Below are 22,500 nucleotides of genomic sequence, written 5' to 3'. Positions count from 1 at the left end.
CCCCATCTCCCCCCCTCAGCCCGGGTTCAAAATAGGCGAAGGACAGAACTTCGCGAAGCACAAGGCGATCCTGACGATGATAAAAAAAAAAAAGAGACCCGAGCTATGCGACCTCGATATGTATCTGTCATTTGTCATCTGACGGCTTATACGCCCGAGTATGTATGAATGTGAGCAAGTGCACTGCCGCCAAAATCTCTCTCTCTCTCTCTCTCTCTCTCTCTCTCTCTCTCTCTCTCTACATTCCGCAGACGTATGAAGGCTTCTGCTCCTAGTCTCCCCTTCCTTCATATTCCTCTTTTTCATTCATTTTTGTTACCGTCCATAAGATGAGAGATAACTCCCACAACCAGTTAAAAGGGAAGGGAATCCTCCAGTGACAATGTTGGTAACCTCCAATGGTCTTAAAACAATACAAACACGAAATGTAAAACATATAGTGAGAAAAATAAGAGAGAATATGGATACCGAGATAAGAAGGGAGGGAGGACACAGGATGAATATAAAGATAAAGATTACTGGAAAATTATTAAAATAATGGGGTAAAGAAGGGAATAAAGACAAGTAAAACCCGCAAAACGAATAATGAAAAAAAAAGGACAGGAAAAGGCTATGTGAAAAGAGGTAAAACATACAGGACGACAGCAGAAGCAAAAAATAAAGGCAGATAAAGGTTCAGCCACACAGCATTAGGATTAAAAGATTATCCGCGGCGGTATCCGCGGAGTACGAGAGGACCCAGAAGTCGCACTAAATGCCTCGTCCGACTAACGAATTGCAAGCGTCGATCCCGCCAATTGGCCCGGGGCATGGGACAATTGTCAATAGAGAGAGAGAGAGAGAGAGAGAGAGAGAGAGAGAGAGCTCGGGCACAAACGGGGCAGGAAGCCGAAGAGCTGTATGACGATGGTTAGCCGAACTAATGGATGGGAGGCAGCCATGTCTCGTCAATGGATCGCGTTGTTAGGCGACCTATGCAGATGCCTCGATTACAATGGTCTCTTCCGCTGATGACAGATATTACTTTATTAATTTCTCGGAATGGAAGGAGGAGTGTGGGTTGCATTTACCCGTTATGAATGACATGCGCGTGCGTAAGCACTCGGCACCATTGGGAAATCGAATTGTAGTAATTGACGTCCGCAGGTGAAATGATAATTTGATGATGCAAGAAGTTGCAGGATAGAGTCAGGTGTAAGAGCCTTTGCGTTCACTGCTGCTTTTTCCTCATCTTCCTCCTTTTGTCAAGACACGATATAAACTTAATCTCTGTTTAGAAAAAAAGGGAAAAATTTGTATCAAATTATCCGACATCACAACTTTTCTGAGGTTTACTATCTTCCGATGTGGAACAGAAAATCAACTACGCCGTCGTTAAGTTTTCACATACATACATACATACATACATGTAATGAAATTATACCTCTCTTTGATAAGTAGATCATGATTGGCTATTCATTAGAAAAGTCAACAACTGCTGGCATCTACCTTGCAGAGGCAGATAACCAGTAACACTATTGCCATGACTGCACATCAGTAACTTTAGAGGCAACGTTACGATGGCAACGTCAACAAACACGTTAGTAAGAAGCAACGTTGCTAAGAGAGTATAAACAAAAATGTCGAGAGCAGCTTAGACATCAGCAGAACTATTGCCATGGCAACAAGAATAATGACATCAATAAGAGAACGACAACGTTAGAAGCAGTGTTCTTATAATGAACCCTTCATATCTGATAAAGAAGGTTTTTAAAAGGTTCTTAAAACCTCATCAAAAGTCGATTTAAAGAGGAACAGAGAGACTCCAGGAATCAATATCCTTCAGATCAATTGTCTACAAACATCATGTTGAAAATTTGTAAACTGGTTGAAAATGGCCCAGGCTGGATATATGTTTTCATTGTTACCTTCTTTCTGTAATATCCACTTTTCCCCGACCATAAGAAAATCGAATGGTCTATTGAAATGGATAATACATGCTCGACTACCTGAATTGTAGTGACTAAAACAGCTATTATGTTATTGATTGATTTTTCATTAATAAAACTTAATGCTAATTGCATTCAGTCCAACAGAAGTAAAAAGAAAGAATATTAGCGGGAATGAAAAGGCAGAAATGAAAAAGTATATCCAGTATTGCACATTTCCAAAATATATTTCAGTCATTGAAGTTCAGGTAGTCGAACGTATACTATCCATCTTCCTTGACTATACGATTCATCATCATCTCCTCCTATATCGACGCAAAGGGCCTCGGTTAGATTTCGCCAGTCGTCTCTTCGGCATTAACTTAAGATGCCTGGCGGTTGATCTTACTAGAATTGGTATGGACCGGCAGGGGTCACTTGCCTTAGTTAGATAAGCACTGCGCATCACAAAGAACTGGCTATCCTTTGATGTATCTAACCAATCAATCCTCTATGGATTTAGTCAGTTAATGGGAAGAGAAACCCATACAATTATATCTTAAAAATCATGTATATTGTTAAAATTAAATATATAATTTATTTAAGGGTGCATTAATTACCAAGATTTGAATGTTATTTATACAGCTGTTACTTATTATGCATATTTCTAAAAAGAACTGTCATTAATTATGAATAATAATATAATTTAGTACATAATGAGTGTACTATTAAAATGCTATTTAAGATAATACCAATGAATTACTTGTTGATAATGAATATTAATGATTAAGTTTATAACCTATTACTGTATGAACAATGCGGATATTACACAATCTAAAATATATATATATATATATATATATATATTACCTACCTTGAATTATAGTCATACACATATCAAGAATTATATAGCATGCTAAATAATTTTGATACATATCATAATACTGATACATAAAAAGCCTTTTATAAATAATCACAAGCATTAGTGTTATCTATCAATTACCCAACATGAATTATCGTGATACATATATTAAAAATTATGTAGCATGCTAAATAATTCTGATACATAAATCGCATCATATTAATACTCCGAAAAAACTTATTATGAATAATCACAAGTGTTCCTTTTTCTTCCCCATGAAAAAAAAAAAAAAAAAAAACAGGTCACGGACACGAATGACAATCCGCCGGAGTTCAAGGAACCTGCCTACTCCTTTGACATTCCGGAAGACGCCGAGAGGGGATCCAAGGTAGGATTATTATTATTATTATTATTATTATTATTATTATTATTATTATTATTAATTATTAATTAATATTATTATTATTATTATTATTATTATTATTATTATTATTATTATTATTACTAGCTAAGCAACAGCCCTGGTTGGATAAGCAGGAAACTATAGGCCCAAAGGCTCCAACAGGGAAAAATAGCACAGTGATGAAAGGAAATAAGGAAATAAACTGCAAGAGAAGTAATGAACAATTAAAATTATATATTTTAAGAACAGTAACGACATTAAAATATACCTTTCATATTCAAACTATTAAAACTTCCATAGAAAAATCAACAAGAGAAACAAGGTACTTAAGATTAGATTGCCCGAATGTGCCCTCAAACAGTCTTTTTCAATGTCCCGAGTTTAATGAATTAATTATCTAATTGAGAGAGAGAGAGAGAGAGAGAGAGAGAGAGAGAGAGAGAGAGAACTTTATATATATATATATATATGTATATATATATATATACACATATATATATATATACACACACACACATATATATATATATATATATATATACAGTATATATACTTACGGTACTCACATTCCCTTACAAAAACAATATATATAAAATATACATCTTAGTATGAGAAGATTTAATCATAATTATTATTAAATAGTTCTTTCTCATGAGTTGATAAAATGACTCGTACCACTACTTCGAGCAACCATCCAGCTGCACATTACATAAAAACGATAAATATTCTGTCTTTATATATTCAAGCATTTTGTTGAAGTTGATGGCTAGTTCATACCACATTCTCTCTGTGCTATAAATTCCACCAGGCATCGCTAGCATATTATGGGCCGTTTGAGAGTTCCAAGCCACCGTTTTAAAAGCAATAACACGGAGAAGCTAAATATTTAAAAGAGAAACAGTGAATCTTTAAAGAGAAATATTGGAAGATATGACAATATAGATGAGCAAGTAAAAAAGCATTAGTAACTTGCAAGAAACAAGACGGTATATTCAGGGCGCTTTTATTTATTAAACCGAAAAATCTACGCCCTGATCTGGGGTTTTCATTATTATTATTATTATTATTATTATTATTATTATTATTATTATTATTATTATTATTATTATTATTATGATTACTTACTAAGCTACAAACCTAGTTGGAAAAGCAGGATGCTATAAGCCCAGGGGCTCCAACAGGGAAAATAGCCCAATGAGGAAAGGATAGAAGGGAAAATGAAATATTTCAAGAACAGTAACATTAAAATTAATATTTCCTATATAAACTATCAAAACTTTAACAAAACAAGAGGAGGAGAAATAAGATAGAATAGTGTGCCCCAGTGTACCCTCAAGCAAGAGTACTGTAACCCAAGATAGTGGAAGACCATGGTACAGAGGCTATGGCACTACCCAAGACTAGAGAACAATGGTTTGATTTTGGAGTGTTCTTCTCCTAAAAAGAGCTGCTTACCATGGCTAAAGAGTCTCTTCTACCCTATTTCAGGTAGACTTACGTGACATGTTGGCTACTGGTCTTATTGCAACCCATTACTGATTCCTTTAGTCTTTTAAGTTCTGCGGGGTGTTACAAAATCTCTCTCTCTCTCTCTCTCTCTCTCTCTCTCTCTCTCTCTCGATTCCTGTTATCCAGATCAGCATAGGCTAGAGTATATTATATTCACCAACTAATATCAAGTTGCAATTCTTATCATTAAGGTGAAGTTTAATTTTCGTTTTATTTTTTACGTCTAACAATTAGCATAATTTTCTTGGTTTTCGAATCTCTTTTATTATGTGGATTCTCGCGTTACAAGTTAACATTCATTTGCGCCATCTTAATGAATGCACACCATCAATAGATGCATCAAGTGTGATACAGAAGATCATGCCCACTATCTCATAATTTGTACAACTCTGACTTAGTGTCAAAGAAAGAAGCTATGAATGAAAAGAAGATTGGTCAAGAAATAACAAATAAATGACCATTGAAAGTTAGGAAGACATTCAAAAGCCTCGTAAATGAAGACTTTGTAATGTAGGCTTTTTTTATATATACTTTTAAGATATTTAAAGGACCTTTCTTGGAATATTCACACAAAAAGCAACGTGAATAACTTGACAGGTTGTTATCATTTTTATTTCCTAGTAGTTTTAACGCTTAAAAACCCGTTCATGAATAGCAGGGGAAAAGGACAGTGACATGGATCTAGCAAACTAGGGAAATGCCCTAGAGACTGAACAATCATATGATCAACGCCCAAGGCCCTCTCTACCCATGCTAGGACAAGGGAGGGCCAAGCAATAGCTGTAATGACTCAAAAAGTTGACATATCGGCTCCCCCAAATCCCCCTTCCTTAGCTCACAAGGATGGTGAGGTTGTGCACACTAAAGAAACTAACGAGTTTGAAAGGGACTCGAACACAGTCTGGCGATCACCATGCCGAGACGTTACCAATAGGCCACAAATAGCTTTAGGAGTGAATTGGATGAGATCTAGGGATTTGGGATGTATATATCCGCGTTGGGGCCTGTGAGGCCCTTTAGTGCCCAAGGGCATCTAGGGTAAAATCCTATAGTTGTAATAAGAGGTGACTGGACAGCAAGATGGAAGAAATGAATCTATAGAGGAGGTAAAGTAAAATTTATACTCATTTACAAGGTTCCAAGTGTCTCCACCATTCTGGTATTAGAAGTTGTTGTAGACGTAAAGGTATTGATAGCAGCAAAATTTCAAATAACAACTAATTCAGTTATTAAACATGAAAAGCAGCAGTAGTAGTAATAATGGTAGTTTAAGCTGGTGTTGTTATTGTAGCAGCAGCAAATTTGATTGGCATTAACAAAGAAGGCCTATACAGAGAGAGAGAGAGAGAGAGAGAGAGAGAGAGAGAGAGAGAGAGAGAGAGAGTAGCAGCAAATTTGACTGACATTAAACAATGTAGGGCTGTACAACAGGAAACAGAGAGAGAGAGAGAGAGAGAGAGAGAGAGAGAGAGTAGCAGCAGCAAATTTGATTGACATTAAACAATGTAGGTCTATACAACAGAAGACTATGAGAGAGAGAGAGAGAGAGAGAGAGAGAGAGAGAGATATACCATTTCACATTTACAGTAGATATGAAAGAGGAGTCCTCACACTTTCAACTGGTCTTGTGTAAAGTGATTCCTGAGCGTACGATTAAAAAGAGGATCAAGCCAAAGGTGTGGTTTAAAGTGACACCGCATAATACCGTGGTGACATGAACGAGAGGGGGGAGATCTGACACTTTATCTTGTCCAGAGGTCAGTCAACTTGACACTGGAACCCGGGCCATTCTAGCAATCGTATTGGATCGCCAGATCGCTCATCGTTTATGTTATATATCATTGGATCCTTGGCCGTTTCTAATTATCATTTTGTATTAAGGATCATTTATGGATACTTTTAATTTTGGATCCTTAGCCGTTTATAATTATCATTTTGTATTAAAGATAATTTATGGATACTATTTTAGATCCCATGTCGATTCTAATAGTTAATTTAGAGCCCTGTTATTGAAATGATTTTGGATTTAGAGCCCTATTCTTGAAATGATTTTGAATTTAGAGCCCTGTTCTTGAAATGATTTTGGATTTAAAGCCCTATTCTTGAAATGATTTTGAATTTGGAGCCCTGATCTTGAAATGATTTTGGATTTAGAGCCCTGTTCTTGAAATAATTTTAGATTTATAAACCTGTTCTTAAAATAATTCTAAATTTAGAGCCCCGGTCTTGAAATGATTTTATATCACGCACTGCATGAGAACAATATTTTCGATCCAGGATCATTAAAAATGTTTGGATCTATTTGGAGAGGTTTATTTTAAGACAAATGTCAGTTCATTGTTTCTAATCATTATTCAAGTCCTTATTTATCAGTTCTCGTTGAAGAAAGGTTACTTGTCCTCGAACCATCAACTTGAGCAAGTTTTTGATGCGGCGCTTAGTGTAGCACATTTGACATTGATGGCATATTGACAAAAGTAAAAGTATAGCTCTCTCTCTCTCTCTCTCTCTCTCTCTCTCTCTCTCTCTCTCTCTCTCTCTCTCTCTCTCTCTCTCTCTCTCTCTCTCTCTCTCTTTGAATATATTTATATATATATATATATATATATATATATATATATATATATATATATATATATATGTATATATATATATATATATATATATATATGTATATATATATGTGTGTGTATGTTTGTGTGTTACTTTTATCAGTATTTTGAACGTTAATGTTATATAAAACTTATTTTTATGGATGTTATAGGAAATATTCGCATGTCCGCTTCTAATAAAGAAAGTGGTGGTCGTTTTAAAGAGAATTGTTAATTTATCTTAAATACAAACAAATCATCGCCCGTTTTCCTTTTTGAATATTTCTCTCATGTTCAGGATAATTTCACCTAAAATAACTTTTTTTTTTTATAAATCTATGCTAAGAATCGGTAAAAGCAAATCAAAACTACATCTATTTCGTATTCGGTTGGGAAGACAAAGGAAAATGAATTCTTCCCCCTAACAATTTCAGGAACATTCAAGTTAAGTTGGCTTATGTCCACAAAAGGCCGACACCAAGTCCTATTGGTAACGTCCCTGGCTGGTGATCGCCAGACTAGGATTCAAGTCCCGCTCAAATTTGTTCCTTCCTTTGTAGTCTGCAACCTTACTATCCTTGTGAGCTAAGGATGGGGAGTTGGGGGAGCCTATAGGTGTACCTGCCGAGTCATCAGTGGCCATTGCCTGGCCCTCCCTAGACCTAGTTTGGGTAAAGAGGGAGCTTGGGAGCTGATCATATGCATATGTGGTCATTCTCTAGAGCATTGTCCTGTTTGTTAGGGCAATGTCATTGTCCCTTGCCTCTGGCATTCATGAGTGGCCTTTAAACCTTTAAAATCGTCTGTGAGCAAGGATAAGTGGGTAGAAGTTTTAGGGACTTGAAACAAGCTTCAGGAGTCTGGTATCAGCGTCCATGCGCCAAAAAGGTCGACAAACCCACAAAGTACTACAGGGTGGAATCAAATTAATTTCAACTATTCAATAACCATATGTATGCATGTGTGTGTGTATAATGTTCCATTCTAGTGCATGAATCACTCTAACACAAAATAGTCACAAACTGTCGTCTGTCGCGCTTTCTTGATAAGAAAACAAAAACAAAACAAAAAAGTAAAAAAATCCCCAAGAACTTGTCAGAATGCTTGATTATCCAGCATAAACATAACTTTGCCACCAAAAAGCACCGGACAATATAAATGGTTTCTCGGGTCTCCGTCTTGTCAGAGGAACACATCTCCATCCTATTACATTTGTATCTCTTTTGGGGAGGCAGCGAACTCGTCTTCCCGGGTCTATTTATAAAGAGTCCTTCTGCCTCTTTTTCTCTTTCTTTCATGGTGGTGCATTATTCTTATTTGGTTTGTTTATTCTATTTTCGTTTCTAGTTATTCTATTTTGGTTGGTTATTCTTTCTTTGTCTAGTAGGATATTAGTATCGTTTTTCTTTCTGTATATACATATACATACATACATATATATATATATATATATATATATATATATATATATATATATATATATATATGTGTGTACATATGTGTGTGCATATGTATATGTGTACATATATACAAGCCTATATATGTATATATAGATATATATGTATATACATATATGTATGCATGTGTAGATATGTATATATACACATATATATATATACACATATATATATATATATATATATATATATATATATATATATATATATATATATATATATATTAGTAGATATATAGAGATAGGCCAGTAATTCAATCGCAGCTGTAACAACATATGAATCATTCACTCAGCTCACAAAACTCATTATCAATGATATCCTTGCTACAAGGATTTGCTTGATAAGAATAAATTCATGAGAAGAAAAATCCTTAATGAGTTATAAGAATAAGAATTACTATGAAAAAATACAATTTCGGACACTTAATCCACCAAAAAAAAAGTTATTGATAATATTAATGTGAAAGAATCAAAACATTATTACCAAAAATATCTGCAAGAAATTACTCATTAAAGAATAAAAAAATAAAAGTAAAGAAAATTCACAACACTAATTCACTAAAATAATGATCTTTATCCATAACATCCTTGCAATGAGGATTTGTCTTTGATTAGGTATCGAGGCGATAATTGCTTTTTCGTGTTATGTAAATTAAAAAGGTGTTTGCAAGAGTGCTTGCTGGGCAGGGCATGAAAAAAGCAGTGATCAATCAACCATCCAAATATGGATGGTCGCTTCAAAATCAAATGTATTGCATCGACTGTGCTTTTTAAAGAAAGAGAGAGAGAGAGAGAGAGAGAGAGAGAGAGAGAGAGAGAGAGAGAGAGAGAGAGAGAGAGTGGTGGGAAGGTTTCTTTCCAAGATAAGTCATTGCAAGGTTTCCCACTCAGATAAACAGAATTTATCAGTGTATGAGAGAGAGAGAGAGAGAGAGAGAGAGAGAGAGAGAGAGAGAGAGAGAGAGAGAGAGAGAGAGAGAGAGAGAGAACCAAGGTTTTAACGGTAAAACTGACGAGGACAGACTCAACACAAAACACTTCAAAGTTCATCTAGGACTATCTCCTGAGCGATCACGCATTCGATACCTGTTGTTGGCGTTGTTAATACTTTCAACTGTGAGATCAATAACATCGCCCTGCCAGGTAGTATGTGCGGTGCCTGATGGCATGAGGCGCCCTCCTATCTGTATGTTTTGACAAGTCTGGAAGCTCATGGGGCTGTACATGTCGCATTCGCGTCACCAGACTGGTCATTCCGTCCACATCATGCCAAATCGGCGGCAGCATCTCCTCTAATCGGGGCTGTCACTCGAGGATCCTGCAGATGCATTCGGCCTGCCTGGCTCAATGTAAACTTGGGTTGCATCTGTGTTCATCAAGTGGTCAACCACCCACCCTCCCCTCCCCTACCAACCTCCTTTCCTCCTCCACTCCATCCAAAGAAAAAGCCAGCAACCTTTTATCCTTCTGGGGGCTATGACTGACTGTCTAAGAGCTCCGGTCCGGAAATAAGGTCTGGGCAATGTGTGTGTGTGTGTGTGTGTGTGTGTGTGTGTGCTTTATCCTTACCTCATTCAGCTTCACCAAAAGTTTCACTCATTACCCAACTTTAAAGGTGGACAATGCCCTAGAGACTGACCATACATACATATGATCAGCACCAAAGCCACCTCTCCACCCAAGCTACGATCAGGGAGGGCCAGGCTATGACTGCTGATGACTATGCAGGTAGAACTATAGGCTCCTTAACACTCCCTATCCTTAGCTTACAAGTATAGTGAAGTTGCAGACACTTAAGGAACTAACTAATTTGAGCGGGACTCAATCATAAGTCTGGCGATCACCAGACAGAGATGTTACCAATAAGCCACAACCCCCCATCAAATATTACCCCTCTTTTCCATTTCCCATCACCTATCTTTAAATCACACAAGATTCTGAAATGTTCTCATGTTTTTATTAAGGAATGACAAACAAATTCACAAAACAAATGGGTAAAAAGATTAAAAGAAAAAGCAAACAAACTTCTACGGCCGTCTACTGTAGGCTGAAGCCTCTTACTTACACAGAGCTTGAGATAAGAGATACAGTGACTTTAGTTTCTTCTTTCGTTTTCCTTCCTTTAAGTGTTTGGGCTGTTTCTTTCTTTTTTTTTTTTTTCTTTTTCGTAGGATATGACCTGTTTTTTTTTCGATAAGGATCCAGGTAGGTTCAACCTGAACTCTCTCCCAGTAATAAATCTTGTAAGCTGGTTTGACAAAACAGTATTTTCTGGCAGTAAAGTCTGACAAAGCTAGTCGCCGGTGGTACTTACGTCAATTTTAGGTGAAATGTTCAACCTAGGTCAGAGAAAACCAGCAAAAAGGTCATAGATAGACATGAATTTACATTTTTTTTTTTTTATTATTAGAGGAGCTTGATGAGCGATATTGCAGAGAAACATATTGTGTTTATATACGTCGCTGGCATTATTTAATGAGAAATACAAATTGATACCACTCGATGCACAACTGAAATGTCAGGTTATTTACGAACCAATAGGTTTCGCCGGATTATTGCGGTATTGATATGGCAATGCGATGCATAGAAAAGTTTTTTTTATTATGGAGTTAGATTATCATTTGAAGGTAATTTTTCGGATTTTCTGTTTATCAAAATTATTTGAAACGCAGCTAACAAGAGCATCAGTTGTGTGGCAACGTAGCTTTCAGGTACTAACAGAGATCGAGGTGAATACAAGTGAGGTTTATTCAACACATAACGAGCTTATATACGAACAGTTGAGGACAATAATGACACAAAAAATACAAACAATGTAAAACATGCGATGGCAAGCTTAAACGGGGTTTTCTATTATCAGTGCGGGAGAGAGTGAGATATAAAGAAGCAATATCATTACAGTGAATGAAAAATACACTACCACATTACATTAAATTACATTACCACAATTTTAATTACAGTAGCAACGAAGGAAAACGAGTAGCGAAAATAGTAGCAACACTGAAAAAAAGTGACAGCAACCGAGGCAATGGTCGTTGCAAGTCAAAAATAATATGAAGCAATATTCATACAGTAATCGACGTGTGACTTTTAAAATATTTGCTAATTGTAATAAAAGGAATAGTAACAGTGACACCAATAACTTCTACAATTGTAAATCAAATTATCAATACATTTGTTGGAGTATTACAATTGCTTACCAATAGCAGTATATATCGCAGTTGAAACAGTGGCAACGAAAAGAAATTTATTTTTTTGCTTTTACATCAGTGCTGTCAACTATACCTTTCTTAATTTATTTGGTTGAATGGTACATTATATTTTTGTTTTTGCTGTGGAGTAGAATAATGATGATGATGATGATAATAATGAAAACAGAACACTAAACAACCAACAAAAGAAGCAGCGTTGTTCGAGAATGCCCATTACCATATAGTCCCGCACGTCGTTCTTCTTCTTTTTTTTTTAAGATTAAAAAGAGAAGTTGTATCATCAACAATATATTAGTAATATCTAGTTCGCTCTCAAGATGAATCTGAACGTCCTCTCATATATTTCTCTTTCCCTCTCTCCTAACTGGTCTTCTTCATGCGTCTATCTATAAATAACTACTAACCGGGTCTGTGCGGGACTATATGGTAATGGGCATTCTTGAACAACGCTGCTTGTTTTGTTGATTGTAGTTGTTTAGTGTTGTGTTTTCATCATCATCATCATAATCCCTATCCTACTCCACAGCAAAACCAAAAAATACAAAATACCATTCAAGCAAATAAATTAAACAAGGTATAGTTGACAGCACTGATGTAAAAACAAAAAATAAATTTCTTTTCGTTCTCTGTCTGTCTCTGCCCACGAGAGAAAGAGAAAAAAAAGTTAAGGAATGTTATCAGGTACTGGTTCCATGTAGTGGTCGGGCAATGACAAGTATGCGAGAGTGACCCCTCGGTATCAGTGTGAGAAAGAAAGAGTTCAATGGGTGTACGTGTTTGCTTTGCCAGTGTGTTTATGTCAATGACGGAGTATATATATATATATATATATATATATATATATATATATATATATATATATATATATATATATATATATATATATATATATATATATATATATCATCAAAGGCCTGAGACATGTTCTTCCATCATTATTATTATTATCATTATTATTATTAATTTCTAAGCTACAGCTCTAGTTGGAAAAGCAGGATGCGTAAGCCCAGGGGGCCCTGCAGGGAAAATAGCCCAGTATAGAAAGGAAACAAGGAAAAATATATTTCAAGAACAGCAACAACATTAAAATAAATATTTCCTAAATAAACTATGAAAACTAACAAAAGAGGAAGAAGAATTAGATAGAATAGTGGGACAGAGCGTCTGTTTATGGTCTATCTATGCCAGTCTATACCGGCATTTTTTAGCTTGTCAATCCATCGTCTTCTCTTCCTTCTCTGTTTCTTTTGTAATCTCAAATTCTTAGAGTCAATCTATATATCATTCTCATTGTATGTCCTGCCAATGTCCTTTTCTTTTTCTTACAGGTTGTAAGAATATCCTCTACTTTAGTTTGCTCTCTTATCCATGTTGCCCCTTTTCTGTCTCTCGGTGTTATTCCCATCATTATCCTTTCCATGGCTCTTTGAGTTGTAATTAGCTTATGTTTTAAAGTTTTAGTAAGGCTCCAAGTTTGTGATGCAAAAGTAAGTACTGGTATGACCATCAGATTCTTTTTAAAGAAAGTGGCATTTTACTTTTCATAATCTCATTCTGTCCACCAAAAGCTCTCCATCCAATACTTACCCTTCTTTTAATTTCTTTTATCTATGCACACACACACACACACTCATATTTAACCCTTCCCACCCCTTCCCTTTTATTAACTACAACCCCTCTCACTAGGGTATGACTACTTTCACTACCCCTACCAGAGGGACGGAGAGAGACCAATAGTCATAAGTCTTGTTGACCAGTGTCGGTCAGCTGTGTTTAAATTATTATATTTCTATCTGTCACACACATTTCGGGTGGTTATAAATACTATACAGGCCACCACAAATTTTTTTTTTCTCTCTCTCTCTCTTTCTCTCTCTCTCTCAGATATAACGTCATCATATCAAGCTCGAGGTTAATGTTTAAGCCGTGTGGTTGAAATGTCAGACAAAACCTGGAAATATTATCCTAAGAAGGATTTCGAGTTCTGATTTCCTCATCTCACCTTTTCAAGTACTGCAATATATCATCTCCGGAGTCCCTCTGTTGGCTCCCGGTGCTCACTGTCACTCACACAACGACCAAAAGGTCTGTTGCAAATATTTAAGCATTGCTTTCTAAGATGAGGCTGCTAGTCCTATGCTCATTCTTCTAATGATCGTCTTAAAGAATGAACTACTAAGCCTTCTTCATTTTAGGCGTTCATTGCATGTGAACTACCATGTATAATTTTGGAGACCAAACTTCAAATCACTCAAATAAAATCCTTCTTCCGCTGTCTGCATCCTCCTTCAGCCTTCATGTTATGGAAATCTTTGTTGACTTATGTGCATCCGGTCCTTAGCTGCTATCCTTTGTTTAGAAAGATAATATTTCATCATCCGATGGGTAAACACAATTGATGTCAACGCTGTTAACTTTCTGAAAGGGTAGAGGAGTCAGATGTGCCCGGCTCTGTTCCTTTGGCATAAAAACCAGAATTGGGGATAGATCAAATGTGAATATATTCAGTGTTTTCTACGATGCACAGAAATCGCATTCCTGAGTAAAGACTACATTACGAAGTTAACCTATTTTTGAACCGATGAGAGAGAGAGAGAGAGAGAGAGAGAGAGAGAGAGAGAGAGAGAGAGAGAGAGAGAGAGAGAGAGAGAGAGAATTTTTTGGGCCTATTATGAGACCGATCCTGATCTTCCTTTCGGGTCCAAGTACGGTTTTAATCCCCGGTGTACTTTTGGGGAGTCAAAGTGGGCCTCCTCCTACCTCAGCCGCGAGAGGTTGCCGAGAAGTAATTTATGCTTCCCCTTTAAGCTTCCTTTAACGAACTTTATGACCAATTAGCTGTGTTGGGGGTGGACGGAGAACACCACGGGGGATGGGAGTGGATGGTCTGTCGTAGGGGGTAGGGGGTGGATGGGGGATGAAAAGCAGGTATACCGAGTTCCAACATAGTTTGTTGCCCCCAACAACCAACCAACCAGCCAGCCACTTCGCCTGACCTTTTGTGTGGGGCTATGTGTGGGCGTTGGGATTGTGTGAGGGAAACAAGGGGGGCGGGGGTTGTTTTGGAGACAGCATAAAGATATTGCAAAGTATGTCAAGCGTGATAGTATAAATATCTAGATGAAAATAAATGATTCAATGAATGGAAAAGGCATTACAGAGGAAAAGAAACGTGTTCTCCCTCTTTAACTATGTATACACATACACGCACATATAGACTGTGTATGTATGTGTATATATATATATACACACACACACACACACATATATATATATATATATATATATATATATATATGTATATATATATATATACATATATATATATATATATCCAGACATTGCTAATCCACTGCAGGTCACCAAGTCCTTAGACATCTTATACTCGAGTCTGTTTATGGTTTTTATATGCCTGTCGATACCAGCAAATTTTCTTAACTCGTCAATCTATGGTCTTCTCTTCCTTACCCAGCTCCGTTTGTAATCATTATGGACCCCTTCTGTTATTAGTATTGTCCATTGTATTATGTACCATTCTCATTATATGTCCTGCCCATGTCTATTTCTTTTTCTTACATGTTAGAATATCCTCTACTAAAGTTTACTCTGGTATCCATGTCGCTATTTTCTGTCTCTTGGTGCTATTCCCATCATTATTCTTTCCGAAGATCTTCGAGTTGTAACTAGCTTATGTTCTAAGGCTTCAGGAAGACTCCAAGATTCTGATGTATAATTTAATACTGGTAAGACCATCTGATCAAATACTTTTATTTTTAGAAAAAGTGGCATTTTACCTTTCATAATCTCATTCTATTTACCAAAATCTTGCCAATCTATAGTTTTTCTCAATTTAATTTCGGTCTCATCGACTGGGGAAACTAACTGTCTAACCTAAGTACGTATATTCATTAACAAAATCTAGAAGTTCGTCCATAACCCATTTTGTTGTCTGTATTTTCATTGAGCATTATCTTAGTTTTACTCATATTCATTTTAAGTCCTACATTTCTGCTTTCTCTATTCAATTCTTCTATCCTCTTTTGCAATTCGCCCGTGATTCGCCCAATAGAACATACCATTTGCAAATCTTGAGATGTTAAGTTATTCCCCATTAATGTTAATTCCTACATTTTCCCAATCTAAATTCTTAAAACCTTCTAGGCACGTTGTTAACATAAATAAAATCCCTACACTCAAGAAAGCCTATGCTCCAAATCTAAACAAAGCCTCCATGTAGTTCAAATACGGTCGTAATGAAAACAAGAAAGAGACATTAAACCCCGTAATTGAGTGTAATGAGGTAGCAGCTGACTGGGAACGTACGATTAACATATATTCGTAATGTTGAGAAAAGATTACCTTTGCAACGGCTGGCACATTCCCCAAGCAAGCCGTGGTACATTCATGTACGAGTACAACCTCCATAGAACGATTAACGAGTTAGATGATAATAATAATATCACCAACACCACTTCCACCAATAGCAGCAACATACTAATTATTTCCCTCATAAAATATAATAACAATGATTGCTTCAATAAATTACGATAATACGCAACAATAGATTTGGTGATCATGAATGAATGCAAGACATGATACAGATAGCTTCATTAATTCTGGTACATTACATAGGAAGCAAAGCAGATGTCAGCGTACCGGAATTAATGAAGCCAACTGTACTAGGCCTGAGAAATTTGGTTTGAGAGTTAATGGGGCAAAATGATCAGAGTTTCTCTTTGTTTCACATGGCGACTCAATATGATGCAACTGATATCGTCCTTAAATATTGAAACGTCATAGCTACTTTATTCGTGATGGAATAGGAATCAAAATTATTTTTATATTGAATAAACATCTCACAAAATACTATATTACTATAATTTAGTCTTTACTTCTAAAAGATTACACAACTGCAGAGAAAACTTTTGAAGGACTGAGTACCCAAGTTTAAAAGATGAATTCTACCATAATTAGTAAATTTTACAAGATTATAAAAAAACCGTAAAACAAAAGTAAATTTCCAATTGTCACAACGTAAGCCTTATCCATCTGACCGAAGTAATGGCGTTTACGCAAAAGTTAACGTAACTTTCAACAAATCAATATGCGTTGCTCGTTGAGTAAAAGTCCTTTATTATTCAAAGTAATCCAAGAAGAAGAATTGATTGATTTGGTCGCAACTTACCAAGAGTGCTATAACCTCTGTACCATGGCCTTCCACTGTCTTGGGTTAGAGTTCACTTGCTTGAGGGTACACTCGGGCACATTGTTCTATCTTATTTCTCTTCCTCTTGTTTTGTTAAAGTTTTTATATTTTATATAGGAAATTTTTATTTTAATGTTACTCTTATTAAAATATCTTATTTTCCTAGTTTCCTTCCCTAACTGGGCTATTTTCTCTGTTGGAGTCCTTGGGCTTATAGCATCCTGCTTTCCCAACTAGGGTTGTAGCTTAGCAAGTAATAATATTAATACGTGTTTGTTGGAGAGAATATAAGTCACTTACATAACACCCAAAGCTATAATTACCAAGGTAGTAGTAGTCCAGCCTGTTAATCGTAACCTTATGAAATGGGCCCAACATTCTTGTAAGGTCCAGCAGATATGAATTAGAGATTGAAGGGGTCTTCTTGATGGACAAAACTGGTCCTGACGTTGCGATGATGTCTCAAGACGCCTTTGTTTCACTCGGAGACACCTCCTCGGCTTGCTTTGCGGAATCACACTTCTCTCGTATGCAGACAACTTTTTCTTGAAGCAGCGAGAGATCTCTTCTATCAAGACTGTTGTTTCACGTCCCTCTCCTGTCCTTCTCAAGCCCTTACCAACGACCCCACTCCTCTCCCCCCAACACACTCTCCTATTCTCGTTGGATTGGTTCTTATAAAATCTTCCGCATTTCTACCTTTTATCTGTTAGTATTAGGGCCACCGCCCCTGATAGATCAAACGCATTCTCCTCTTTCCCATTGATACTGCTTCCCTTTATAACTGGTTCTTGTTCAAATGGATGCCCATTACGAGTCTCTCTCTCTCTCTCTCTCTCTCTCTCTCTCTCTCTCTCTCTCTCTCTCTCTCTCTCCCTCTCTCTCTCTGTGCCTCAAGTGGGCTACCATTGAAAAAAAAAAATCAAAGAAAAAAAAAAGTTTCTTTAATGGGTCTTATCGCCAATCCTTCCCTTGTAAAATGTTGACCTGCATCTTAGCTCTTCGGTCCCCCCCCCCCCCCTCTCCCTCTACTCTTCTTTTCAATCTGAAGCCCATCCTTTCTGCCTACCCCACTCCCCACACAGATCCTCGCCCTCTTCGAACATACTTCAACAAACAAACAAACGCACAAAAACATATCTGGACAGAGGGGTATTCAAAAGATATTAAAAATATCGTAGTAAAAGTGTGAGTGTTTGTTGGGTTATGTGTATGGATGGTGAGATGGTCAGGAATGTGTTTATGTGAACGTAGGTTTTGTCTGGGACGGATGTGTATGTATCTAACGTTTGTGTATGGAGTTATGTATGTATGTGCAACTTTTTTTGTGTGGAGTATGTGTATGTATACAGGTTTATATATATATATATATATATATATATATATATATATATATATATATATATATATATATATATATATATATATATATATATATATATATGAGTTATCTATGTATGTGCAACTTTTTTGTGTGGAGTACGTGTATGTATACAGATGTGTGTATATATGTATCCATATCTATCTATCTATATATATATATGTATGTATATATATGCATATATACTGTATATATATATATATATATATATATATATATATATATATATATATATATATATTGTAAAATTCTTTGCCTGGCTACAGTTTTTCCTATTGTACATGACTTTTAAATATAACCAAGTTGTCTTTAATGGGCGTTAAATATAAACAAGTTGTCTATTGAGAAAGTTCAAGTGTATTTTTTTTTTCATGAAGGATATATCTGCAATTATTATGAACTAAAGTAAAATACATATATCTGTATACCTTCTCAGAATATGAAGGGCGTTAATATAGTGTAGGTGGAACATTTGCTTGTAAAATACATCTATATAAAGACTTTAACTTATCCGTGAAAATAGAATACTTGGCGACTATATTATAATTACTGAATATTTTTTACGTCTGTAAGTAGGTAAATTCTGTAAGTGATCGACATGGTTTCGTGTGTTAGCTAAGTGGTCACGTGTGCGTGTAAATTCGTAAAGCTTATGTAAATGTTATCTTTATTAGTTGTCGGCGACATTTTTATCTTGTGTCTTACGCCCAGTTCCATTGCTTCATTGTGTAATATTAGCCTTTATTCTGAGATGCAGCTTACGGTAGAGTTTTCACCTTTATTATATGAAATTACAAAAAGCGATAAAAGAGTTCATTGTGTTAGTTTAAATGTTTAAAGGCTACTCATGAATGGCAGGGGCAAGGGACAGTAACAACGCCCTAGCTAGCAGGACAATGCCCTAGAGACTGACCATGTATATATATGACCAGCGGCCAAGACCACTTGGACCAGGGAGGGACGGGCAATGGCTCCTGATGACTCAGCATGTAGACCTATAGGCTGCCCCAAACCCCTCATCCTTAGCTCACAAGGATGGTGAGGTTGTAAACACTACAAGAAACTATCAAGTTTGAGCGGGACTCGAATCCCAGTCCGGCGATCGTCAGGCAGGGACGTTTCCAATAGTCCACCACAGTGTAAAGGATGCGATTCTTATTTATTTCTATTTCAGAGCATAAGTTGGAGAAATACATACTTATTCTGAAATTAGATATGTTTAAGCATTTCAATGTTTACTGAAGTAGCTATTAAGTTGGCTAGCAAGTAAGATAATTTTACATGAGAATGAACAATCAACCTTTAATTCGTCTGGAAGTAAATAAAGGTAATTGCTAAGAAATCCTTTCACAGAGTACTTACAATTTATAAAAGATAAAATCTTTCATCTGCACTTATTAATATTCTCGTTTTTCCTTTCTTACAGGTCGGCAAAGTCTCTGCCATCGACGCTGACGAAGGAACCAACGGCCAGGTGTCCTACACGGTCATTTCCGACTGGGGCAACGATGTCTTCTCACTCAATCCTCAGACGGGCGTCTTCACACTCACGTCCAGACTTGATTACGAACAGGTAAGACACCTTCAATGTATCACTCAGCAGTAGACCTTATCTCGCACAGGACCCATATAGTAGTCAGTACACGGCTCCTGATCTCACCTCAAGAAATAGATATCTGTTTGAGGTTCGAGGTGAGGAGGGTAGGTTAATAACCTTGGAAAGATTCTTGGCCAGTACGTGTTGTACTATGCTAGCGGTATTTTTAGATTCATTTCAGAAGCAAGTCTTCTGAAAGCTATTCATATTTTATGATGACATCTTCACTTTTATGATTTTAATTGAATATTCTTTTATTCTTTATTTATATTAAATATCGGCGTCAGTAGCATATATTAAAATAACAAACAAGGAAAATAGTAAAGATTTCCTACAAAGAAAAATAAATATAATACGATAAAGTAATTAAGAATATATACATATATATATATATATATATATATATATATACATATATATATATATATATATATATATATATATATATATATATATACATATATATATATACTTATATTAGAAGTACCGGAAACGACTATGACGTCATATGAATTATCCCATGTGAAAGCTATATAATACAAATTATTCCTCCCCTAAAAAGGTTGAATAAAAAAAACCGGCCAGCAAAAACTGATAATGAGGAAATTGCCCACTGAAACCACTATATATGAAACTGCCCGTAAAAATAATGAATTAACCGAAATTACCTTCCGAAAACTAGAATTAATAATTAAATTACATCAGAAAACGACATAATATCACAGGAATTACCTCAGATAAACAGTAATGCAGTAGGAATTACAATAGAGAAGTTGCAATGTTATAAGGAATTATGATGTAGTAGAATGAAGTCAGTAGAAAGTTTTTAATAAAAACTCAGGAAAACACGATATGATAAAAATTAATAAAAAAAACAAGAAAAAAGCCAGTGATATTATGACAATTTACTCATATAAGATATAATGGATTAGATTTGTAACTTTCATACCATATGGCCCGAGACTGGGGCCAGGGAGGTCATTCGGTGCCAAGGAGTGACCTTTACTATGGAAGTAATAAGAGTTAAGAGGTTGGCGACCAAGGTGGAAAAAAGGAAAGACTTACGGAGGTAAACTTAGGTCATTCATCGTTCTATATATCTAAAAGTTTAAACACTTTTCCATCCATATACGAAGCAAGAATTGTCCAAGACTATATTTTATTTTTTAATTTTCCTATTTCATGTTTCTGGTGGCTTTGGGCTACAAAAGGGTATTACGTAGCCTGCCCTTTGTAAACAGACATCAGTGATACCAGTGTGTATAAGAAATTAAACATGTAAGCAATGCAGATACCAATATTATTAGTATTATTATTACTAGCTGTGTCACCACCAAAGTTGGAAAAGCAGAATGCTATAGGACCAAGGGGTTCAGCAGGGAAGATAGCCCAGTGAGGAAAGTATATAAGGAAATAAATAAACTTTATGTTCATCATCTATCTATCTATATACCAAGGCACTTCCCCCAGTTTGAACTTTTGAAGTTCTACCGATTCAACAACCCGATTAGGAATATCATTCCGATCATTATGACGTTTAGCATCAAACCTGTTACAATATTTACATATTTTGAAGCAAACAAGCTGAATCGCGATGAAACGTGTTCAGACGACATGATAACACGGGCTAACGGTGCCTTGTGTAGCGTTGTAGCTGTCGAAGGGTTAACTGTTAAACCTGGTTTAAGCAGTTACATCGACCGGCGTGTAAAACTTTGGTTGAAGTGTAGAGGGGACAGAAGGCTATGGGGGAGGAGAAGGAAGTGGGGGGGGGGGGTATTTACAGTAGGAGGGTATAGGGTTGAGGGAAAGGGAAGTGAGGGGAGGGGGGAGTTGTTCGTCTTCTATCTGATAAGAAGCCTATCGTAAAGTTTACTCCGTCACTGGCACTTTACGCTGCATCAATTATCGCTTAAGAGCGGCATCCTCTCTCTCTCTCTCTCTCTCTCTCTCTCTCTCTCTCTCTCTCTCCTCTCTCTCTCTCTCTCTCTCTCTCTCTCGCCTTTTTTTCAATATGTTTTGCCGCTCACTGACCCATGAACAGTAATGGGACAAAATTATGTTAGTGTGAATGGGGGGGTTGGGGTGCCTTGGCAATCAGATCGGTTTTTAGTAAAGGTCAAAACTGGTTAAAAAAAAAAAAGTTTTCGTGTTTGTGTATAGTTAAAATAAATGCGGGAAAGGCTCGTAAACCTTCTGTCTTTCAATATTTCTTTGCATGTGCATATATATATATATATATATATATATATATATATATATGTATGTATATATATTTATATATGTATGTATGTACGTATGTATCTATATATATATATATATATATATATATATGTGTGTGTGTGTGTGTGTATATACGTATGTGTATATATAATA

At 36.1% G+C, this 22,500-nt stretch overlaps 2 protein-coding genes across 2 annotated transcripts in view; one reads left to right on the top strand and one right to left on the bottom strand.

Moving 5' to 3' along the window:
* Positions 1-22,500, bottom strand: part of LOC137624323 (protein C-mannosyl-transferase DPY19L3-like) — a 733,373-nt gene that overhangs the window by 540,697 nt on the left and 170,176 nt on the right. The gene's annotated exons all lie outside the window — the stretch shown is intronic.
* The window catches only part of ft (cadherin-related tumor suppressor fat), a 434,096-nt gene that overhangs the window by 259,366 nt on the left and 152,230 nt on the right, over positions 1-22,500 (top strand). The window contains 2 exon segments of the mRNA XM_068354996.1: positions 3,071-3,157; positions 19,954-20,100. Coding sequence (XP_068211097.1) covers positions 3,071-3,157; positions 19,954-20,100 — 234 coding nt within the window.

The sequence above is a fragment of the Palaemon carinicauda genome, chromosome 31 (assembly GCF_036898095.1).
Source record: "Palaemon carinicauda isolate YSFRI2023 chromosome 31, ASM3689809v2, whole genome shotgun sequence".
Taxonomy (NCBI): domain Eukaryota; kingdom Metazoa; phylum Arthropoda; class Malacostraca; order Decapoda; family Palaemonidae; genus Palaemon; species Palaemon carinicauda.
Note: the sequence above shows the minus strand (reverse complement) of the source record. Positions and strands in the feature narration are given on the sequence as shown.